Genomic DNA, 24,195 nt, shown 5'->3' on the forward strand with positions numbered 1-24,195 from the left:
GAAGTGATCCAGACACAACACAAGTTCTGTGTTGTGTTCAACAGCGACGTGGATACAAATGCATCCTAGTTTAGACAACATATAAAAGATGCGGTCGGAATTATATTTATTCGTGTTAGGGTTATTACACAAATACACAAGAAGACAGTTACTGGTTTAAACATGAGGTCTGCGTGACCTTAGCTCCACACATATACCTGATTTTCTTTGTACAGGTACTCAGTACAAGGCTCCACTGATCAAATCTTGAGAATTATTAGATCTATAAAGTAACAATTACACAGTATTTATAAAAGATGGATGTCGCAACTATGATGTCAAGTACTTGGCAAAGTCATATTTTGTAACAACTCTGTAGTTGCCAGTTAGGCTTTCCACAGCTTTATCATCTCTTTCCTCCACAGTGGGGACCATCATTTACAACATACACATGTGCTGATTAAGACCTTTGACTTAGGTCTGAAGCTTATTAGACATAAGTTGTAACTGAGTACATAGATCAGGTTAGCATTTTCTCATATATGTTGTACAAAACGACACACTCACTGCTTCATTAGTAACCAATGCTAGTACCGGGTTGGACCCCCTTTGACCTTCGTTCTTCGTGGCACAGATTCAACAAGATGCTGGAAACATTCCTCTGACATTTTGGTTTATGCTGACGTGACAGCATCACACAGTTACAACAGATTTGTTGTTGCAAATCTCCCATTCCACCACATCCCAAAGGCGCTCGACTGCACTGAGAAGTGTGGTGATTTGAGTTTGTGACATCGTGCCTTATCTGCTTGGACGCCAAATTCTGACGCTATCATTGAAACCTTGCAGCACAATTAAGAATGATCAAAGCATGCAACATTTTTCCAGTCTTGTCAGGTTTTGGTGAGCCCGTGTGAATTGCTGCTCGCTGGATGTTATCTAGTTTTCAGATCTTTATCTGTAAACCCTAGAGATGGTTGTGTGTGACAATCCCAGTAGATAAGCAGTTTCTGAAATAGACCAGCACCTCTGGCACCAACAACCATTCTCCATTCAAGGTCACTTAAGTTGCCATTCGCTCCCATTCTGTTGCTCGGTTTGAACTTCAGCAGGTCATCATGACCATGTCTGCGTGCCTAAGTGTACCTAATGAAATGGCAGGAACGCAGGGTTAAGGAACTTCACAATAGATTTCAGTTTAAAGACATAAAGCTGCATCCATCTGCAGGTAGTGAGTGAGTTCTTATGTGCATGTGGTGCTTCATCTAGTGTTTCCAGTAGTAACGATGCATCTGTAGAGGGCTATTTCCTGCTGTGTACTGGATGAGAAAGTCCATATGTTAAAACAGGACATGTTAGCGACTAGCTGGTGGACATAGTGGGGCGTTTATCAGCTGATGAGCCAAATGTTTCCTGATGAATTATGAATTAAGCATTGGATTTAAATTAATAGTTTCCTCTCAAAATAAAAGCTCACAACTTTTAGAGGTCACGATAGGTTTATGAGCTACGTCTTCAAATAGCACAACTTCTGTTCAAAGTGGTTTGAAACATTTTAAATGTTATAAAGCCACAGTTCTTTTCTTATAGTATGTGTTTTGACGGATTCCAAGGCAGTGTTGTAGGTCAGTCTCTGCACCGCTAGGGGGAGTGCTTTCACATTAGAGAAACAAGGCTGCGGTCCAGTCGGTGACGTTTTATCTGCAGCGTTGCGTTGGTTTAAATAAGGCATTGTTTATTACACGAGGCCCAAAGGTAAAAGTCTGTATATTTAACGATCAACATGAGCGAGTTTCACTCATTAGGTAGCATATTGTGTTTCGTTAGAGTCACTGAGATAGTAAAGTCAGTTTGTGTCTCGCTCAGCTTTCATTCGTTTTCACAAAGTGTTTCTCTGACTGTTGGCGGGAAATGCTGCTGACGACATTATAAGGCGAGACATGGCGGACTTTGTCCCTCTTCAACTTCAAAGAGATTGAAGGACTTTGGTGTTTGTGAAGCGTGGATTCTCTCTTGATCTTCTTGCATCCTAAGTTGCTCCTAAGAATGCAGTGTTTTTCCAACAAAACATGTCGCCCACTCCCAAAGTACTGCTTTTTCTAAAATTATCATCCCTCCAATCAGCTAATGTGTGTTTTTGCATCCACGGCTCCACTTCCTGCTCCTCCTCAGTTAGACAGGAAGTCTATGGAAGCCCGGACGGAGCGGTTAGACATGACATCAACGGCCGTGACTTTAATCTCCGTGTCGCCAAACTGCATGGTCGCTCTGATTTCCCTTCTCTCTGGGGTTCCTGCTCCTGCTCCTCCCACCGCACCCGGTGGCGGTAACGGTTCGGGCAGGTCTAAGGTTATTGTGCCACACTTCCTGACTCCAGGGTCACAGATGTATGTGACGTCATCGGTGGCGGTGCAGTAGATGTTGATGATGATCTTCCGTTGGCCCAGACGAGCAGGCGTGTAGCTTCGCCTCACAACCTCGCCCAGGGCCACCGACTGGTCGACGGAGACGAAGCGATCGAGGATGTCCGTGCACCACTCACGACCGTCTTTGATGAGGAGTTTATCCCGTGGGTGGCGTCCCTCCACAAACCTGTTCAGGACACCAACACCATAGGTCAAAGGGCAACGACGCACTCGGACCTGTGACAGAGAGCGAGAGAGAACGATCGTAAGATAATGTGTCACATTACTACTCCGATACTTTCCGGTATTCCCGAACTCTCACCACGGTGGGATCCAACCCGAAGAGCACAGCGCCCTTCAGTATCGTAAGACCAACGTCGTGAGGAATGATGATGCGGCACGTCCTCCCCAGTGCCTTCTGGACGGCTTTTTGCAACATAGGGGATTCTGCAAAACCACCAACTAGGAAGAGGAAACGCACACCACGCACTTCTGGTTTTGTCATCAGCTCCTCTGTGAAGAAAGAAGATATAAAGCTTCTTAAGTAATTTGTCTTTCCATTGAGAGAATTTCTGCCTTTTCCAGCAGCTGTCCCCGGTGTTTCTTCATGTCAAACCCTTTGTTGACTCCCAGTTTTCTTTTAATGACCACCAAATATTCATACTGGGAAACCATTCCATGGTTTTGAATGTACCACTGGCATGTGCTTGATTTGAAACAGACTGCATTTTTCTGGTTTTGTTCTCTTTTGAAAAGGTTGGAAAACATAAAAATGAAATCACAACCATCTTGAAAAGGGTCTCAAGGAAAGCCATTATGTTTTGATTGATTTGAGCTGTAATTTGTAGCTGTAGCAGCTTTTGTCCTTTTACATCTGAATAAGCACAATTCATGCTTTTGGCAGTCGATAATCTAGTAAGGTCAGGAGTTCAAGCAGTGTGCAAGAATCTAAGCAAACTCATGTCCCATCTTTAGTCCATGTAATCCGTTTTTTTTGTTATGTTTTTGTTTTGTGTTTTGGAAAAATCTGCATTAAAAAGTCACCAAATATTGGTCCTAAAAAAGACTATAACCTAACCAGGCTTTACGAATGATGGAAAATACATGGTCACAACTTGGTATAAAAATAGTGCAGCTAATTTCCTTCTGCATGACAACTGCATTTCATTACTGGGCCCCTAATAGAGCTGCTAGGATTCTGTTTAAATTTGTTTTTTTGTTTTTTTCAAAAGGTGGTGATTTAGTTTTGATGAGTTAAATTCTATTATTTCGTTAGTCAGTTACCTAGCACTAATTAGCTGAAATCTATTGCGCATGATTAACCTGTTATGCGCACTCACAGACAATAAATTGATGGACGTAGCTTCTGCGAAGCCAAAGCATCAGCGCGTGAAACCTACATTCCTTTCAACGGCCACCAGATGGCGATAGCTGTGATTACAAAAAGACTTCCTGTCTACGCGGAAAAAGCTCTCTGATTTGACACAGATAAACACTTCCCACATGCGTTTGTCACTTGTTTCGAATAAGATATTAATGTCGTTTGATTTCAGAAATGAGGATCATCCAGGTTAGGCTTTTTGCAAGCAGTTTTACGCTCAGACACGCCCTCTCTCACATCCAGTTTCAACACAAAGATGGCAGAAATTCATCTCGCTCCAGGCTTCAAAATGGGATTAATGGGTGACTTCATGGTAGCTGCGTCTATTTTTTATGTTTTTAATGTGTGCACTTGAATTTTGCCACTGCTAACAAGCAACTCTACCCTGTTGTTGAAACACGGTCACTTCTGGTTCCAAAAAACCCTTAAAAATGTCGATAATTTCAAGGGCCTATTCTGCACAGGTTCATCTTGACGCCCGAGCACGGCGTTCGTTGAGCTTGAATACTAGTTTTATCTCGGAAAGCCTTTGCACTGGCTTTCTCCTGGGGTTGTTTTTCAGGTTTCTCCTAGTAGATTTACTGCAAAGTTAAACAGAAGAGTTATGTGAAAGTACACAAAACATAAGTGGGGAGTGGAAGGAAAAGGAAGTTTTTAAGTGCCCGGGTCTTTTATGTCAATCAGTACATTTTTGTGTATAGCATGTGCGCAGCAGCCCCCTTCTCTGGACATTTGTCTTTCTTACCAATGTGCTTCACAATCTTGCTGATGGTGGGCTGGAAGAGCTCATTCATGGCTTCCTGTGTCAGCCGCAGCATCCCCTGGGAGGACCACTTCACTATATTCATACTGCACACACAGAAGGAAGTAAAAAATCACTCTGTCATCTAAAGTTGCACGTACGCTCGTTGTTCACTCATCGCACCTCTCAGCCCACACTCACTTGCTCCTTCTCAGGGCAGCCTCCACACTCTGCCCTCTGTGCCTCTTGTAGTAGTCGATGAAAGAGAAAGGCAGGGAGATGTTGAGGGCGTTGGTCCTGCCCGGAGACGCTGTGCGTTTCCTCGCCTCAAACGCGATCATGAGGTCCACCCAGGCCGCTGGCCGCTTGGCTTTAAAGCTCTGGATGAAGTCCTCGCCAAAGATCTGGCACAGCATGGCTTCGAAGGCCAGGTCGACTCCGACGGCGCCGTAGGGACCGCCTGGCGGAAACACCGCAGCTATAGAAACTGTAGGAAATGTGTTTGCTTTTTTTGTCCTTTGTAAAAGGATGTACCTGAGGCCTTGTAGAGCTCTTTAAGAGTTCCCTGTGGCTGCTCAATCTGATGGACTGTCAGGTCAACTGTTCCTCCTCCGCAGTCTGCAACCACATATCTATCACCTGAACAGAGAGGGCACGGATGAACACATGCTGTTGTTTTGTTTGCATCCTAAGAACATTTTTTGCTTTTTCATACCTCATATTTCAGATTTTTTAAAGAAAAAAACACATATCAAGCACATCAAGCTTGTAGGAGGAAATCGTGGAAGATAACATGTCTTCATTTTTGTGGACGATGCAAAAATGCGTGTGTGTATATTTGGTTTGTCTGCAGCTTCCCCAGAAACTCTTGAACACGCAGTGTTTTGAATGTAAACAACCTTGAGGCATCTGTGGTTGCTGCTCTTCCCCTGCTAGAGTGTATGTTTGTGATATGTCCGGTGATAAGGGTTAGTTTTCGTGTAGCTACCCTGACGACTGCACCCTAAACACGAGAGCTCATGAGACGTGTAGAAGCGAGTGAGGAAGAGAAAAGAAGGCGTGTGGTGGAAATGAACAGAAATAAAAATATAAGACAAGAGGAGGAATCAAAGGATGTTTGCAAGGCAGGAAGATAAGAGAGTCTCTTCTTCTTGTATCTGCCGTGCAGAGAGTCCCATGGGCTGGGTCCTTCCTGTGTGTGTGTGTGTGTGTGTTGACAGGGATGAGCGCACTAAGGGTCAGCAGGCGCACGTGGCTCCACAAAATGCAGTCATGCCTCAACAACAGAGTGAACAACTTTCATTTCATAACCCAGGAAAATGCAAAGTATGCAAAGTAATTGTTAATTTTCCATCATACATATTTACAGTAAAACAAACAAAAAAAAAAAGATCTTATTATTAAAACACATCAGGAAGCCATAATTAGATTATTTAAATCAGTTCAAATAGAACCTGCAAACATCAGGTTTGGGGTTTGTCCTCTATTAAAGTGGGCGGGTTTGTTCCTCAGAGTCTGCAGGCTGGGGTTAAAGGTCAAAGTCATCCATATCTCCCACATGTGGGGTCTGCCTGTCTCTTAGGCTCACATACGCACAGATGGCCTTACCAGTCTGCAGCTCTGACCACAGCTCTCCAGTTCCACTCTCCACCAGGAAGGTCCTGCTGTGTCTAGATCGCCTCAGCTGCTCCCTTGCTGTAACAGAACACACGCACAGAATGATTTATTTATTTATCTACTGTTTCTTTGCTATTCAGAGGCACGAGCCGGAACCTCTTCTGTCTTTCTGTGAGTCGAAAAAAAAAAAAGTTGAGCATTGAGGTGAAAGTGATGCTTCTGATTACTAATTTTGGGAGAAAAACATGGAATCAAAGGGGAATTCTCGAAAACAGTTCATCATCTTCTCTGTCAAACACTGTTATCAGCTGTTTCCACAGCAGGTAGCTCTGCATGTTTGATTTGGCAGTTTTTTCACAGGATGCCCTGCAGATGCAACCCCAAGGGGAGTTTGTGTTACCAGCTGGAATCAAGCCAGAGACCTTTCACCTGCCAAGTGTTATCCATTACACCTTTGGAGGCGCTTGATCAGGTTAAAATCAGTAACATGAACATATTTATAGGCTGGTACAAAAACCAGTTTTGGTCTTTATGGTTAATTTAGCACTTTAGCCACTCTGAATGATGAGCAGCTGCCCCCGATCTTTGCTAATTTATGGCTTTTTGGACCATTTTAATATAAATGAAATATCTAACAAAATTAATGGCCTGCTGTGTGGCATTGATCACCCATGACTTTTGCACTTGAGCTTGGTTGATGAAATCCCAGCTTTTTCTTAGTGTGTTACTGAGCACTAATTAGCAAGTATCTCCATCTGTACATTTTCACATTTCGTGGATACAGCGTACTAACCAGGCTTGTTAGCCTAAACTGATAATTAAGCCCTCCACCCATCTGCTAACCTAAATATGTGACCCAGCAGTAGAAGAGCAGACCATGAACACACTAGAATCCCAGCTGTGCACAGAAACAGTATGCATCTCATCTTGTGCCATATAGGAGGCACTCAACGGCCTCCACAGTCACCAGATCTTAATCCAGTAGATGTGGTTAAAAAAGAGATTTGGATCATGGATGTGCAGCTGACAAATCTGGTGTCTGTTAGTAGGTCTGCCTCCTGAATTCTCCATTAGCCCTGCAGTCCAGTAATTTGACCGTCATTTATATGATCTGGAATAAAGAACTTATGATAAATATAACTGTTTGCCTCCAAGTGACCAAATAACTAATTGCAAGATTAATGCACTTAAAAAAAAGAAGGAATTTCTCTGGACTCTCTCCAGCTGCGAGCCCATAGAGTCATCACCACCGTTCACCACCATGCACCGCCTCGCCTGGATTCAAACAGTCTTTATCTCTCTGTATAAACACACTTGGTGCACGGTCAGACACTTAAGTTTGCTTCTGACTACTACTCCTCAATGCAAAGAGGTTCGAGCCAAAGCACAATCTTCCTCAACTTCAACCGGAGAGATAAATGTTTGTAATTTATGCTACATATGAGAGTTTATGGCATTTGTGCAGGACGAAGCATAAATCATCCGATCCAAGTTAAACAAGAAAACCGTACGGTCATAATGTTTTTATGTGACAGGAGCAATTTGTTGGAAATGAAGAATGCGCTCGAATTTCAACATTCTGTTTGTTCTCCACGTGTAAACTGTGAGAGTGGCGGGCTAAGTGGACGGATGGGGGAGGCCAACAAAAACACAGCAGGCTCACATGCAGCTGGCAAAAATACAGCATACCTGACAGGCTGTTTGACAGAGCAGATACACTATATATGCCTGCACACGTCAAGGTGAACACATGAAAGGAGACATAATGGTTCTGAGAACCAAATAGTTACAAATTAATGGAAAACTAGATGAGAAAGTTAAAATGTAAAAAAAATATATATAGCACTAGTCATTTGGTAAACTGTGAGCCTGATGAAAGGCAAGCGTAAACATGTGTGTCATAGGCAGCGAGCACGGCTTTTGATGGAGGTTAGTGCTGGTGAAAGTGGTTTTTACATGGTTTTCTCAAACCGCATGAACACCACACACCACAATAATTAGAGTAATGGACGGGGGTTTGTGGGGGAATAAGAACAAAGGTTGGAGACTTATTGGGCAACACTGTGTCGAAAGCAAATATACACATACTGTTGTTTAAGGACCTTGGATGACACAGAAGGTAATGTATGTATCTCTGTGTGTGTGTGTTTGTGTGTGGTCGCACATAGTAAATAAGCTGAACGAAGAAAAGCACAATCACACAGGCCTTGATTTCGCCGGTGCCTGCGTGTATGTTTTACAGGGGTGATGGATGGAACGCAAGTCTGGAAACCATTTACATAAAACAGCAGAAAAAGAAAATGTGTGTGCGTTAACGACTCCCCGATGCTATCTTTGGAGATGAAATGAGGTGGAAGACGCGCTAAAGATAGTAAAAAAACACGACCGGGAGACCAAGTGTGTGTGTGTAAATACGTCTGTTTGCTCGAGTCCTCGGAAAGCGAGCGAAAAAGCGAAAGAGGTAGAGAAAGTCTGGGAGAATAAAGGGAAAAATGAAAGTGAGTGAAGGAGGGGGAGACTGACAGGCCAGGAGGGGGTGAGATCATAGTCTCGCTGCACCTTGTTCCAATTACAATATCCTGTGTTTAGTGTGTGTGAATGTGTGTGTGTGTGTGTCACTGACTGCATATGTATAAGTGGGCCTTTGCAGGGGATTTTGGTCAGCATATGCGCCCACTGAATTATGCATCACTCTTCTTTCTCCCCAGCTTGAAATGACTTTTCTTCATTGCTACATCTTCGTGGTATTTCCTTCATGTGGGCACGAAGGACACGCTCTTCTGTTTTGGAAGTTTTTTGTTGCATTTTGGCTTTTTGTTAAAGTTCTCACTTGTGTACTGGTTCTGGAGGTACTTTCCCGACTGTAAATCCCCATATTTGAATTTTCTTTTAAAGCTGCGCTCTGATCCAGATTTCTATAGCAACAGCGGCTCACATTACTATGTGTCATGTGAATGAAGTAATTTGTAGGCATACACTCACCGAGAAATGTTGCCTGAATTTATTTTCATTTCATTTGGCAAACTTTTGGGTCATAGCTTTGGATTTTCATGAATAAAACATGACTAAGTATTGATCTACTTAGTGTATCTATTGGCAACTACACTACAAACCCCCAAAATTGGTAGAACCAAAAAAAGGAACCAGATTTCCTTAATTTGTTTAAGCTGGTGACGTTTTTTCATCTTTTAATCTTTTAATTAAATTCCAAATGTAGTACATCACTTAGACAAATCAAAGTAATTATTAGTGACTTAACATATTCAGTTAATAGGACTTACTTACTAAGAGTTAAATGAGATCATTAATTATATGGTATGTTCGATGGAGAGTGACCTTTTTCTTCTAATGAACCCATGCTTACTAAGCCACAGGCCTCAGTGATGCCTTTGACATTGATGGCCATCCATACGTGACTCAGATGCAGCCCTAAAATGGTTCAAATGATCTCTTATACCAAGAAACCTTGCTGTCTTTGTTCAAGGCTTTGTGTCTTTGAGTCCCACCAAGCTTGGTTCTTGGGCCCCTGTTATTCATTTGTCTCACATCTCTGGGACAGATTATAGAAAGTTTTAAAACAAGCTCAATTGTTACTTATTTGCTGATGATAGCCAGCTTTATTTCTCAAACCACATGAGGTCTGTAAGGTTATCAATGCTAATGCCAAAAATGCTATCAGGGATCAGTAAAAATGGTAAAACTCTGCAGCTTGATGCTGATTTTGGTTCTGGTTGTCGTCCTCGTCATCAAGAATAATCTGGACTGTTGGCCTTTGCTGTTAATGTCAGTATGTGTAATTTAGAGGTTATCCTTGATCAACCCCTGTCCATGTTAAACAAATGTTTCCACCAGGGAAATATTTCACCGCTCCCTGTATTGACATGTAATTTTCTGGTTTTTAATTTAGTAAATGTTTAACAGTATCACCCCACTATAATGTCTCTTCACTGGCCTCTTTTAACATCTATGATCCAGTTAAAAATCCTCTCCCTTGCTTACAGATCATTGTAAGGTCACGCTACCTTGCATGTCGTCGTGCTTCTTTAACTTTAGTGTTCAGCCAGCTCATTCAGGTCAAACAATCTGAAATGACTGTTTGCGCCATGTTATGATCTAAGGACATGCAATGATAGAGCCTTTGAGGCTTTGCGCTGCTCTTAGCCATGTTTAAATAATTACAATTTTGTTATATATTATTTTTTGTCTTTTTTAAATTTGTTTTTCAAATGTTCTTTTGTATTTTGTGTCATTTACCTGCTTTTTCTATTAGCTTAGATTATATTCTACAAAGCACTTGGTGAATCCTGTCCGTTAAAAACACTAATCTTAAGTATTTCTTCCTTGTGTATTTTAAAATTGTTATTTTTAACATGGACACACTGCACACTCCTGTTACTGACATTCAATAAACCAGTTACATGCTTCACTTATATTGTTACAGCATCACTGTTCTGACATTTTTCCTTCCCTCAGCCCCAACCAGCCATTGCAGATGGCTACTTCTTCTTGAACCTGGTTCTGCCCTCAGTTTCTTCCTGTTAAAAGGGAGTTTTTCCTTCCCACTTTTGCCAAGAGCCTGCTCATAGGGAGTCATCTGATTTATTCTCTGTATTATTGTAGGGCCTTAACAATATCTTACAATATAAAGCTCCTGTTTTTTTGTCATTTGGCACTAACTGTAGCAGCCTTTAAGTACTATTTGAGTTCTATTTTCATTTAAAAAGTGTAAAATGGAGTAGAAATTCCAGCTTGTTCCTTTTTAAGAGTTTCATGTGATTTCTTATGAAATGTTAAGTGCTTGTGATCTACTGCCACAAACTTAACTAAACACTAAACACTTCTAAGGAAAAGCTTTTCTGGCACTGCGTAAAGTTAATTAAAGAGCTGATGTGTTAAATAGTTCCTTGCATCCTCTTCATTGGATTTCTGTGGTCTGTTTCCGATCAGACCCTATGGTCTATCCAAACACTTCATCGCACACACAACTGCAAAGTCATCTGAGCCATGAGTAGTATCTGCATTCAGATCGCTGTGCTTAGTGCGCTCTCTTTCTTTGTCTTTGACAGAGGCGCATTTAGCCTTTGAAAAAAAGACCCCACAACCCCCAAGTGAAATCAAAAAGCAGCATTTCCAGGAACACAGTGCGGTTTCACGCTCATGCTAATGGCAAAGTCAACAACAAGACCCCTGCTCAACAGAAATTACATGCACACATGCTCTCTGTTCTCTACCTTGTCTGAAGCTGGAATCAAAGGGCCGCGAGACATCCAATTCCAGGCCGTTTGTGATTGGCTGCATGCTCAGGTCAATCACCTGGTGGAGGCGGAGCTTTCGACAATAAATGGATGCAGCCTCGGGTTCAAGAGCAATGAGGAGCTGCTCAGGACAGTCAGGAGACACCAGACCAGCCTATAAAGGACACAGCAGAAGCTTTACCCATATTGTTGACTGACAGGCAACACTTTTTAGTACCTGGATGAAAATCCACCTTCAGCTGTTGCTTGTTTGTGAATCTTTGCGTCCTCAGTTTTGTTTTAGTAAGTGATTTAATAACTGTAGGTTAAGGATCAGGTGGTTGACTTGGTCTTTCTCTGGTATTATCCATTTGCACTGTGAAGTGTTGTATGAGTAGTTTTACAGCATTTGGCTGAATTCACCCTGATACTTCTTTTAGCAGTCACAACATCATTGAAGACTGATTCCACTGGCAGCATTAGATGCCCGTCCTGTAACATTGTCTCCACTATATGATGTGGTATGCTTCACATCAAGAGCTGTTCTTTTACGTCTCCATACGTTTTTCTTCCCATCTTTCTTTGTTTCATTGTCCAAAGGATCCCCCTCTTTTACAATATTTCTGGCAAATTTTAATTTGGCCTTTAAGTTCTTTAGTGTAACCAGTGGTTTGCACCTTGTATTTACATCCATGAACATATCTCTTGATCCTAGTTTTGCACATAGCACTTTGCTTTCAGACTTCTGGCCTGCTTGTGGTTCCTAGAGTAGAATGGGAGGCATAGTCTTCAGCTTTCAGCTTCCCAGCTTGGATTTGGGAGACAGTTTTAAGATTAGGCTTAAAACTTTCCTTTTTGATAAAGCGTATAGTTAGGGCTGGATCAGGTGACCCTGAATCCTCCCTTAATTTTGCTGCAATAGGTCTGGCAAGTTGCTGGGAGCTTCCTGTGATACACTGAATGTTTTTTCTTCACTCACCCTTTTTCACTCTCTATGTGTTTACACACCACTGTGCATTTTAATCCTTAGCTATTATTAATCTCTGGCTGTCTTCCACAGAGTGTCTTCTATCCTGTCATCCTCCCCTCACCCCCAACCAGCCGCAGCAGATGGCTGCCCGTTGCCGAGCCTGGTTCTGGAGGAGGTATTGTCTGCTAAAAGCAAGTTCATTCACTATTTCCCTAATATTTTGATCAAGAAAACTAGAATATGAAATCATGAATGTATTATGAATTTTAAAAATATAGCTAATGTAGGGAGAAAAAGAAAAATATTATAAAGTGAAATATTATAAAGTTGTAATAATAGAGATAATTAAAGGAGCCATTCATATATTTATAACTCAAATGTCAATGTTATTTAACACACACACACACACACACACACACACACACACACACACACACACACACACACACACTGAATTACAGTGGATACAAATAAATAGAAACAAACACACATGGTGAATGACAGCAATGGGAGCAAATTCACTGACAGTTGGGATAAAACGCTGAATAGAGTAGGAGAGGTGTATAAGCATAACTCGTGATATATTGGGGGTAAAGTTGAGTGTCAATGTGTGTGTGTGTGTGTGTGTGCGTGCAGGGCGGGGGTCTAGTTTAAACTTCCTGTGTTTGTACGCCGGTCTCCCTCATTGTTTAGCCATGATGACATCATCACCAGCAGGAAGTGCACACGCCCCAAGAATCAAGCCAGGAGCCAGCTCAGGGTAAGTGTGTGTGTGTGTGTGTGTGTGTATGTATCAGTGTTAATATCAAAAAGTGTATGGATTCGACTATTCATGTCTGTACTAAAGTGACTAAATGGTAGATGGCAGATAAAAGTAAATAAATAATCACAGTGTTTGTTGCGTGTCATGATCCTGGGTCCTTTTGACCCAGTGTTTTGTGTTTTCTCTTCGATTTTGGTTCTGTTCTTCCTCTGGTTAGTGTTTACTCTGTTCTGCCCGTGTGTTCTGGTATCCAGTCCGCGTTTCTTAGTTTGTGTCCTTTCATGTGCAAGTTCCTGTTTTATTGTGAAGGTCTGCGTCTTATGTGAGTGTTTTCAGTTTGCCTCCCTAGTCTCGTCATGTTTATCACTCCCACCTGTGTGTAATCTCCCTGTGTTCTCTGAGTATATTTAAGTTGTATTTTCTGTCTTAGTAATTGCTGGTTCGTCTGTGTTGTTTCCCCTCGGTCTCCCTGCGTCTCTCCGTATGTATTTCCCCGGACCTCTGCATCTTCGTTTCTGGTTTGTTTTTGTTAGTTTTACCCAGTTTAGGTTTTCCTGTTTCACCTTCACCCACGCCATTGCTGTTTGTATTTTCTTTTGTTAATAAACACTCACCTGCTCCAGAGCTGCTGCCCTTTGGGTCCTTTTCTACATTCCACACGGCTTGCCCCGGCAATCCGTGACATTGCGTCAGTAAAGAAAGGGTGGCATTAAGAGTAAAAGGTTGTTGAGTCTTTCCCAGGCTGGTCCTTTCCCATTGATTTATACTGGGATAGGACCTCTTGCATTCTTGGGCTTGTACGTACACTTCCTACATCTTCTATGTACAGTTCATAGAGGACGGTGTGTGCATGGGTGGGAAGATGTGCAAAGAGGAAAAGAGCAGTGTGCATGTGCGTGTGTGTGTGTGTGTGTGTGAAAGAGATTGTAAATAATCCTCTGTGAGAACATCAGTCCTTATCTCATGCTTTATTCACTATCTTTCTTTCCACTGGCCCGTTGTTCTTCCTATTCTTCCGATTCTCTCACACACACACACACACACACACACACTCCACAGTGATTCCCTGTGTATCCACATGTGCACAACACCGTGATACACTGTAAAAAATAAAAATAATTTTTAAAAAATCAACAAAACAACAATGTGTTTTCATACCAGGTATGCTGCTTCTCTCATGAACTGTTTGGCAGGTTGTCTCCACACAGCAGGAACAGTAATCACCCATCTGATCTCATCTCCCTCCAGCACTGATGAAGACTGGTCTTTCACCTCCTAAAACAGGAGCCCCCACCCCCCCACAAAAAAATCATTTTCTTCTTGTACTCTGAAGTGAACCACACAGAGTGAAGTGATCTCCCAAGGGGTTTCATTTAAAAGTGCTAAACAAAGGTACACCAAATACACATTCACGTCCTATCCTAGAATATGAGAAAGTATTCAGTGTACTGCAGTGGTGAATGAAGTGATCTGAGGTGTACCTTCAGCGCGTGTTCCCTGAAGAAGCGAAGGGCATGAGCAAACACGTCTATGGCCCTGACCTTTTGACCGTTCACCGCCTCCAGTTCCGTCTCCATAGTGAGGTCCTGCAGCAAACACAATCACAACTGCTGAAAAAAACAAAACGCCACACCAGGAAGTCTGCAGCACCAGTTAAAGCTTGTTACTTTCAACCACAGTTTTACTTCTCAGCTGTGGGCAGTGATATAAAAATCTCCCACTCTTGCACATGTCAGTGCACCATAATGTCCTTTAACACCGGGTACGAGATGTCCCTATTTTCACATCTGTTTCTTACACTTGTGCTGTGGATCCTCATTTTGAATTTGTCAAAGTAAAGCCAGTGCCGGGCCTCTTCTGGATCCAAGTCATGGTAGAAGTCTCGAGCGGCAAACCCAAAACTGTGGAACCGCAAATCTGGAGTGAGCAGCAGACACGTTGGGCTCTTCTGGTTGGCCACTCCAGGGTCGCCACCCTCCCACCGCCTGCATTTAGTGAAGAACCACTGTCAAAACTTCAAAATAAAAATACAGAGTATATAATTGATGAGAATACACACAGGCTCTTACTTCATCATGTGTATGGCTTCCGAGTCCTGTGTGAAGCTGAAAGCGTAGCCGCTGGAGGTCGTCCCAAAGTCTATAGCTATGACAACGGAGAATGGACAAGCCATCCGGGGCCTGACCTCCACCCTCTTAGAGAGCGATGAGAGACAGAGAGGTAAGAATGGATACGGTTTCTATCAGTAAACCTGGTGGTGTTTTTAAACTGACATTGCTAACATTAGTGGACAGAGTCAGAACAGAATTAATAAGCAGGCTTAGAAATCAGAAGCTATTTTTGATGGACCTCTACTTGCATACATTGGCGCCAAGTTGGTGTGTTTCTTTGCCACTAATTTCAGTCTCTCCGTAAGTTTTATACTGTAAGATAAATGTTATGGTAAACCACTAAGAGCAGTTAGAAGTGGATGTGGCATTGCAGGCCTCGTTTAAGGACTTTATATAAAGTTAAATGAGTAGTAAGAGAGGAATGAGTGTGTAGGAGTGCCTGTGGTGAGTGGCCGTGTGTGTGTGTGTGTGTGTGTGTGTGTGTGTGTGTGTGTGTGCGTGCAGTAGCTACCGGTGAGGGTGAGGGTGTGAGGGGAGTGATGCTGCAGTCATTTCTGGCTGTGGCAGGCGAAGATGGAGTGGATACGTTTTCACCTGGAAGACAAGGGAGGAGATGAAATGTGTGAATATGCAGTGGTGCTAACAGGGGATGTGGCTAATGAGGGAAGTGAAGGTGAATCCCCTCTCAAATATGAAAGTTTCTTTAAGTCTTAATATTGGAAAAGCACCACATGCACTCCCTGAGAACAAACATAAAGGTCATCCTGTCTGTTTAAGGAGATATGCAGTTATGGGAACACTATTATCATAAGAAAGGAGGTGGTTCTGAACTGTCCTCAGCTACTGATACTAACATGCTGAAAGTGTATTTGCTGAGTAACTGCAGAAAACACCTCATTTTTCACCGTGGATGTTAGAAGATTAGGTCAAATGTAAACACACTTGACCTCTCTAGATCAAAAAGTGATAATCGTAATGAAATGGAATCGTGGGAATGCCACTGGAATGTGAAGTGCGTAGTATACCCAAGTGGGAGAGGGACATGGAAAGGTCAGCATGTCCACGGTCCAACAGATAAAGAAGGAGAAGTCATTTGGACAGGACTGCAATAGCAAACTAGTGTTGATGTGTGTGTGCGTGCGTGTCAGTGTTTGAGTGTGTATCTCACTTGGTATCTGCAGGCTGTTGGAGTCTGGCTGCAATACGTCAGCCATCTTTACAGGAGCCAGGGTCTGCAGAGAAACAAACCGATGATAACATGATGAATGGAAAACGATGTCTGTGGAAAACACTGCTGTAATACATATTATCACCTATTTGACTCTTAACACAAAGAAAAAGGACTTTACCCAAGTTTCATGATATATTTATAGGATACATTAGCTTTTTTTAAAGCAAGTCTTATCTGGCAGGCGCACTGGCAACACTGTTGCCTCAGAAAAAGAAGAAGGTCCTGGATTTGAGTACACTGGGCAGCAGAGATCTTTGTGTGGGGGGTTTGCATACTTCCCCTGTGCCAGCGTGGGTTCTCGCCTCCCACAGTCCAAACATATAAATGTTTGGTTATTTTGTGATTCCAAATTAGTTGCAGAGTGAGGTTGCTGAGTGCTGAGCCGCGTAGTGCGTAAAAGTCCGTTCCAAACCTCCTCTTGCACAAAAACTGTGCAGCAGACATGGGTTTAGACAGCATAGCAGCTCCTGTACTTTTGTCCATGTAGTTTATCATCTGCTGCAGATACAATGATTAAAACCTGACCTTTTTAGTCACATGTTTCAACATAACAGCACACGGATATCATGGCTCCATCAATTCACTAGCAGGTGCACTTTTATGGCCTTCAGGGATACTTTTGGAAGTCATTGTCAGGATTATTATTAGTAATAACACTCCTGATCTTTGTGCCATCACAAAAACCAACGTGCCAGAGTCAAAGCATCACATTACGAGGTCTGTTCACCAAACAGCATGACGCAGACACTTCTTTGGAAGGCGCTACGTGCTGCATAAACATGTTGGAAAAATAGATATAGGAAGAAAATGGGGAGTTGTTTTGGACGAAGAAAAGTGACATTAATCAGCGAAGGAGGGGAGGTGAACAAAGCACACGCAAACCATCATTCACAGCTAACATCAGCATCAAACTTAAAGCTGTTAGAGCTGCACAGCAAAGATTATAACATGATATAAGTAAATGAGAGTTGATTAAAATAGTAGGATATGTTGTTATTATGTTGTTGCTGGAGTATATCTGCTCCATGCTCTGTACATATGCTGCATCTGCTGAACTGACTTATTTCTCCTAAAAAAAGCAAGTACTGTATGTGTGTGTGTGTGTGTTTTTTCCTATGGCCAGTGTGTGTGTGTGTCTCTATGTGTGTCTATGTGTGTATGTGTGTATGAGTATTGATTACAGCTCTGGGATTATACTGTGATCTGAGCCAGGAGTAAACTAAACAGATGAGTGCAATGAAACAAAGATGTGTTTGTTTAAATCTCTTTCTTGTGAGTGTGTGTGCGTAAGAGAGAGAGAGAGAGAGAGAGAATAAAGCGACCATAAGTTATCTTGACATCCTTTCTTTGCATACATGCATGCAACATCTGCGCGCATTTATCCGAGCCTGTGCCTGGGACACTGGAATATAATGTGTGTGTGCATCGCTCGCTTCCTTTCCCAGCAGCTGTCCTCACTATTTGATGTTAAAAACAGAAAGAGGATGAAACTCCCCAGCTACTCCCTGCCTTTTCGTTTTGCATATACCTGCCCCCTAAGTAATGTCATTCTTTTTCTCTCTGTCGTCTCATCATCTCCTAAGCCTAATGTGCGGTGGATGCTTCACACCCACCCGAGTCCCAGCCGTGGATCAGCAGAACATGCAACTAAAACTCCTGAGTGACAGATTTTGCAAAACGCTCCACTTTTGTGCACCATTAACAATAAGCTCTATCAGTTTCTAGACTGCACAAACAGGATTTTGCCATCTTAGACAAAAGTTTTTTAGCTCGGAATAGAAGGATTATTGCATTCCTCTTCAGAGAGTAACCAACCTCATTATGCCAACAAGAGCTGGACTCCACAAAAAAGCCTGATCTTTTAAGTTAACTCACCCTTTAAGTGCTGCTTTCTCCTCTGTGCCCCCTGTTGTTTCAGCCGCTCCTGGCTGCAGCACAAAAATATTCCCAAACTCTGGAACTTGGCAAACTTGGAATCTATCTCCAGGGGTTTGTGATGGAGAGAAAAAGGGAAGAGGAGGAAACGAGAGGATGCTTTTCTAGGAATCCCGTGTTAAGAATGCAAGACTTCTTCCCAGCTGACTTGCAGGCAGATTCTCTGAAAGAATCGGAAGAAAACAATGGCTTGTGCAAGAAAAATGACAGGAAAACAAAGAAAATCCTTAGTTGCTTTCAAATGGATTTCTGAATTGGGTTTGCAGCTCAGCCTCTCTGCAGCTCAGCTCACCGTCTCCCTGCTCTGCACAGGAATGTCAGAGAAAAGTGGTGACACACACACACACATGCAAACACAGACACGCATACACCAGTTGCAGAAGTAGGAGGGCTATGACAGGGCACGGTGGGGGATTTACCCCAATGGGAAATTGCCGTTTGCGTTGGCGACTGAGGGTGGAGTCGTTTTGAACAGTTAAGTCATCTCGCCCTCTCGCCTCCCACCCGCTCCTCCACATCTATCCTTCCACAGTTTAATTAGCTCTTCCTGTCTCCCTTTTTGCTCTTCTTTTCATCTTTTTCTCTGTTTTTTCTTTTTACTATTTTCATTCTCAATCTCATATCTTTGCACTTTCACTGATATTGCAGCTGGCCTTCTTAACCTCTTCACACAGGCGTGCAGATCATACAGATACACAGATGCACAGAAAAAGCAAGAAGTGAGAAGGAAAAAATGGCCCCAGGTACATACGCACACATCCACATATACGCCCCTTATCCCGTCAGATTTCCAAATCAAATTAGAGTGTAGTCTTACTAGTGTGCAAGTGTGTGTGTGTCTGGAAACCATTACCTGGCACGCCTCCCCTTTGCTGCCCAAAAACCAAGAGGCCCCATACAGATCCTGCCATCACCTCTCTCTTTCTCTTTATTGCCTTTTTTCATGCACATGTCCCCCCCCCCACACACACACACACATTTAAAGCAAACTCTTTCTTTGTTTAATCCCTTTCATTTGATCTCTTGCCCACATTCATTTGCTCCTGCAAATTTTCTAATCATTTACATCAGCGGTAACATTTCAGATCTGCGCTTTTCATCATTTCGATTGTGTTTAGCAGTCGGCTTCATCCCGATCATCATCAAATCTACGAGAGGGGCCTCGCTCGGGTTCCGCTGCCCCTTTCGTCAGCCTCACCATTCTCCTCCGAGATTCAGACGGCGGAAACTGAGCGCGGGAAGTGATGGAGTCAGGTGACAGGAAGGAACCCCTGCGTGGCATTCCTCTCATGAATTCCACATTATCTCTGGAACCCTGGAAGTCCTCGAGCAAAGGAAACACACCCATAACACAAATTCTAAGACAGCTCCTCTAAATAGCTCACGGTCACAGACGCGGCCTGAATGAGAACCTGTTCCCTCCCAAGATAACATCAGACCATATAATGTTGATGCAGAAGAGCCACGTAACAACAGTTCCTTTCCTTCTTGGTCACAGCACCCAGCTAACTCAGGTTACCGATGACAGCAGGAAGAAAGCAGTAGTTAAAACTCCAGTAATACCCGATGTATAAATAACAACATTATTTTTTAACTAATGTGTTTCACTTTCGCTTATGACCTTTATCAAGGTCGCTGTGTTCTGTAAATGATACACTTTTATAGCACCTTTCTAATCAGCTGAACACAACAGCTCATTGCATTTAACCATGCAGTCATGGTCAAGACAACCTGCTGAAGTTCAAACCGTGCATCAAAATAGTGAAGAAAGGTGATTTTGAACATGGTATGGCTGTTGGTGCCAGACACATCAGAATATTTAAAAAACAAGTACTTAGTATCAAACAAGTATTGTATTAAAGCCATCTTTAGACGTCTGCTTCCATGGGATAACTTACCGTGCCAGAAAGTCCAGATCATCTCAACTTCTATTTTTTTAACTGTTAGAAGAAAATAATTTTCTAAATCTGGGATAAATTAAATCAGTCTTATATCTTATCTTATTAGCTCTTCTTAATGTTGCTAATTAGCATGCTAAGTTTTATGATAAACTAAGTCACTGCTGATGGCATTACTGGCTTCAGTCTTATCAGTGTCTTTGATCAAACTGATTGTGCAGCATGAACATGCAAGACCTTTCCATTTAAAGAGAACATATTCTACTCATTTCCAGCTTCAAAGCTAGTAACTTTACTGATCCTTATTTATCATATACCTTTGTGCAGCCAACAGTTCCTTAACTGTCTAAAACAGGCTGTTTCTCTGCTATTAAAGCCAAGTTCCTGCTGACTGGCTGCCCCTTGTAAACAGAAGGTTTAAAAAAGCAGGTGGGTGGGGCTACTCTGCCAACATCTAGAGCAATGAAGCTTTAACCTCATTATTTGACACTTTAGCAGTGTGTATATGAGCTTCCAGGATTGTAAATAACAATGGCACAATACATAAACTATGGAAATCATAATAAATGTGAGCCAAAGTATATTCAGCAACCAAGAGGCCCCCGAATCTGAACACTTGAGGCCCACAGTGTAGAACACACGGGGGGAACTGGAGGGGGAGTGAAGCAGCAGTATTGGCAACGCCGTTTCTCATTCTTTCAAACTTTCAGGAACAAATGTACAACATGAGGATTTTTTTTAGTCATGCTTAAATTAAACACAGTGCATGCCTGTTGTTCATTGCAGTGCTAACAGAACCTTGGATCATAAGCACCTGCATGCAGGAATATTGCAAGAATTCTGAGTTTCTGCAGAAAAATAAAGGCCAGTATTAGAGTTTTGGGTGCTTTGCGTGTGTGTGCATTAACGAGTCATGTCCTGTTTGTCTGTGTGTGAGGGTGTGTCTGATGTTCCACAGTGTGTGCACAAACTGTACATGCAAATGTGTTTCTGTGTGCGAGCTACATCGGACTAAGTCACCGGTGCAGCCTGGGGTGGGGACCAAGAGCACAGGAAAGCCTGAAGTAGATGGAGTGGAAGACCCCCCCCCCCCCCCCCCCCCACACACACACACACACACAAACACATTAAGCATGTCTGCCCTCTGACATAAAGTCTGCGCTATTGTGTAATAAAAAGTATAGGGAGCAGGGGATGGGGGGGTGGGGGTGTTACAGGATGTGTGTGTATGATTTATGATTCAATAGCAAAAGACAAGGGATGAAATTTATAGCAGAGGGAAGTGAGGGAAAGGGGGAAGAGGGAGGGGGATGTGGTGCAGCAGCAATGAAGAGGGGGAAAAAGGGGGAAAAGTCAGAGGGGAACATTTCTGCAAATGTGTGCGTACCTCGTTATTTTACCACAAACTCCTATAACAATATATGTGTGGATGTATGTGGTGTGCATCTATGCTCAGTTTTCCAAGTCTGTCTTGAAGCAACACTCTGGTACCCATGTGACCACTGAGACCGTTTTTGTTGGATGTAATCATTCGTTTCATAGCAGCCATTAAAAGATTGTTTCCCGATGGGGACTAAACCTGCATTCCTTGTTCTGAGTTGCAAAGTTTAGCTGAAACTTAGAAGTTTGAGTTAGTCAAACAAAAAGTGGTATGTTTAAAAGTTACAGCTTCTTTTGCGTTACTTTACCTCAACTGCTATTCATAGAAAGGCGTGTGCACAACACACAGAAGGAACCTGATCATAAGAAAAAAATCTTCTGGAAGATGTCCAGCTGATTTGATTAAATCAAACTAGTGGAAGAGCATTAAGATGTTTTTTTTTCTTTAGATCTTGAAAACTGTCAAGCCATCCTTTAAAATAACTGAAGCGCATGTCTTCTTTTAGTCAAAAACTAGAACTCGTTTTGCGTGCTGTTTGGATGCAGTTTTAGTTGTAGTTTTAGTCTTTAATCACAAGGACATGAACCATTTCTTTAACCCTTTGCATGTTTCCCACAGGAGAGATCGCTGCGGCTGCAGACAGATACATGCACACACATGAGTTTAAGCTGACACTATAGGGAACATCTGGTGCGCTTGAATGCTCATTTTATGTCTAGCATCTCCTTCTGAGCACACACACACACACACGTCGGGTAGTCATATCTTATGGGGGCATCTAATTGACATAATGCTTTCCCTAACCCCTTACCCCAACCCTAACCATGAAAAGTGAATGACTAACCCTAACCTTTACCCTAAACCTAACCATAACCCAATTGTAACCCTGACTCTAAAACCACATTTTGAGTCTCAAAAATGCCTTCAAACTCGTGGGGACCAGGATTTTAGTCCCCACAAGTATAGTAAACTTCCAAATGTTGGTCCCCACAAAGATATGAATACACACTTAAACACACACACATGCATGTATTTGCATAAAGCTGAAATGCAGAAATAATGTAGCAGGTTTGGGATCTGTTAAAGTTAGGATTTATGGTGAAGTCCTGTTTCTCTGTGATTACAGTCAAAAGCAGTGATGTGGTGTATAAACCTGGCCTGTCTGTGCCAGAGAAATCAGACCTAAACCAGACCCTGACTTTGAACTCGGGCAATGTGTGTAAAAGAACACAAATCATGAGCACTGCACTGTTTTCAAAAGTCATAACCTGAATGATGGACTGTTACGTTTTTATGACTTTGTTCATTCTGTCATCTGGCACATTTTTGTGACTAAAGCTGTGTCCGCTTCCTTCAATAATTGCGGGAGGCTCATATTCCCTTTGTTCTGCTCTACTTGGATCCAAACTTACTTCATAATAATGATAATGTTCCTGTCGGAGGGCACGTCATACAGGCCAACAGCCACCCTGTGTGCAACAGTCGCCCTCCGCTGTGATGTCAGAGTAATGCACCCTTCCTACTGAAAGTTGCCAGGATTAAGAAATGTTGGCAGAGCACGGAGGCTGAATGTTATTCTGTTAAAAGGCTTTGCTTTCAGCCTCAGCAAGGTGTTAAGAGTGCCAAAAACCTAAGTGTTGAAACAATGCTGCTAACCAAAAATGTGTCTAAAAATAACCTGTGAATGACAACACTGACTCCTTATTTTCTATAATGTAGTTTCAAAGAATAAAAGAGAGAACGACAAAAACACTTTTATGAAGGATCTCAGTTTCCTTTGGAGACAGAGCTTCTCTGCTGATCTCTCAGTTGAGCCCACTGTTGCTGTGGACGCTCAGGTGCTTGTACTCCTCGACCACATCAACATCCTGTCGCAGGACAGACACCGGCCATGTAGCCGTCCTCCTCCTTCAGAAGTCGATCGCCAATTTCCCGGTCTTATTCGTGTTCAGAAGCAGATGACTCCTCCCACTACGTGTGGAAAAGTGATCCCTTTGACCTGAAGTTGCTATTTCAGTGTTTGTGTATGATGTCTCTGAGACTTGATATCCACATTATGGTCATCTCAGGCACACAGCTGTGGCTGTGAGTGCAGAAGCCCCGCCCACCTGATCAAATTCTATTTGTGAGTGGGAAAAAAGCAAAATCAGCTTATTTTAAACTAGTCATGCAAAGTTAGTTATTAATCCCTGAGGGCTAACTGCAGAAAAATCACACTAGCAGAAGATGGATTCAGCGCATCGCCTTCTGGCTAATTGGCCCAGCATGCTCTGGCTGCACCACTCTGCTTTCACTTAGATGGGATTCAAACCCACACCCTGGCTTACGAAGGCTGTATTAGGCCACCATGGCTGCTACCTAAGGCCCAGTATTGGGTAAATACGTTTTTTTTTAAAAACTGGGAAATATGCAGCTATTCCAGTAAAGTGCAAGAAGAAAAATACTAAGTTGAAAATCAGGAAAACAATAAATAACAATCAACCAAACACTTAAGATTTTATGTGCATTATGTATAAGTAGGCAGATGATAATACAGAAAATGTTCAAA

The 24,195-nt window shown here is 42.5% G+C and overlaps 1 protein-coding gene across 1 annotated transcript; it reads right to left on the reverse strand.

Annotated features, from left to right (window-relative positions):
- Nucleotides 1-13: 13 nt before the first annotated feature.
- LOC146715126 (heat shock 70 kDa protein 12B-like) lies at nt 14-18,767 on the reverse strand. Its single transcript, XM_085451551.1, has 14 exons — nt 18,309-18,767; nt 16,371-16,434; nt 15,714-15,796; nt 15,161-15,285; nt 14,890-15,076; nt 14,573-14,677; nt 14,250-14,366; nt 11,356-11,533; nt 6,116-6,202; nt 5,042-5,146; nt 4,709-4,967; nt 4,511-4,614; nt 2,707-2,897; nt 14-2,621 (listed from the first exon to the last, which is right to left on the reverse strand). The coding sequence occupies exons 2-14, from the start codon at nt 16,414-16,416 to the stop codon at nt 2,148-2,150; spliced, it is 2,061 nt and encodes a 686-aa protein (XP_085307677.1). The 5' UTR covers nt 16,417-16,434; nt 18,309-18,767; the 3' UTR covers nt 14-2,147.
- Between the last annotated feature and the right edge of the window lie 5,428 nt (nt 18,768-24,195).

The sequence above is a fragment of the Copadichromis virginalis genome, linkage group LG3, assembly GCF_057382275.1.
Source record: "Copadichromis virginalis isolate Kocher_CV1m ecotype Utaka linkage group LG3, C_Virginalis_male_GT1.1, whole genome shotgun sequence".
Taxonomy (NCBI): domain Eukaryota; kingdom Metazoa; phylum Chordata; class Actinopteri; order Cichliformes; family Cichlidae; genus Copadichromis; species Copadichromis virginalis.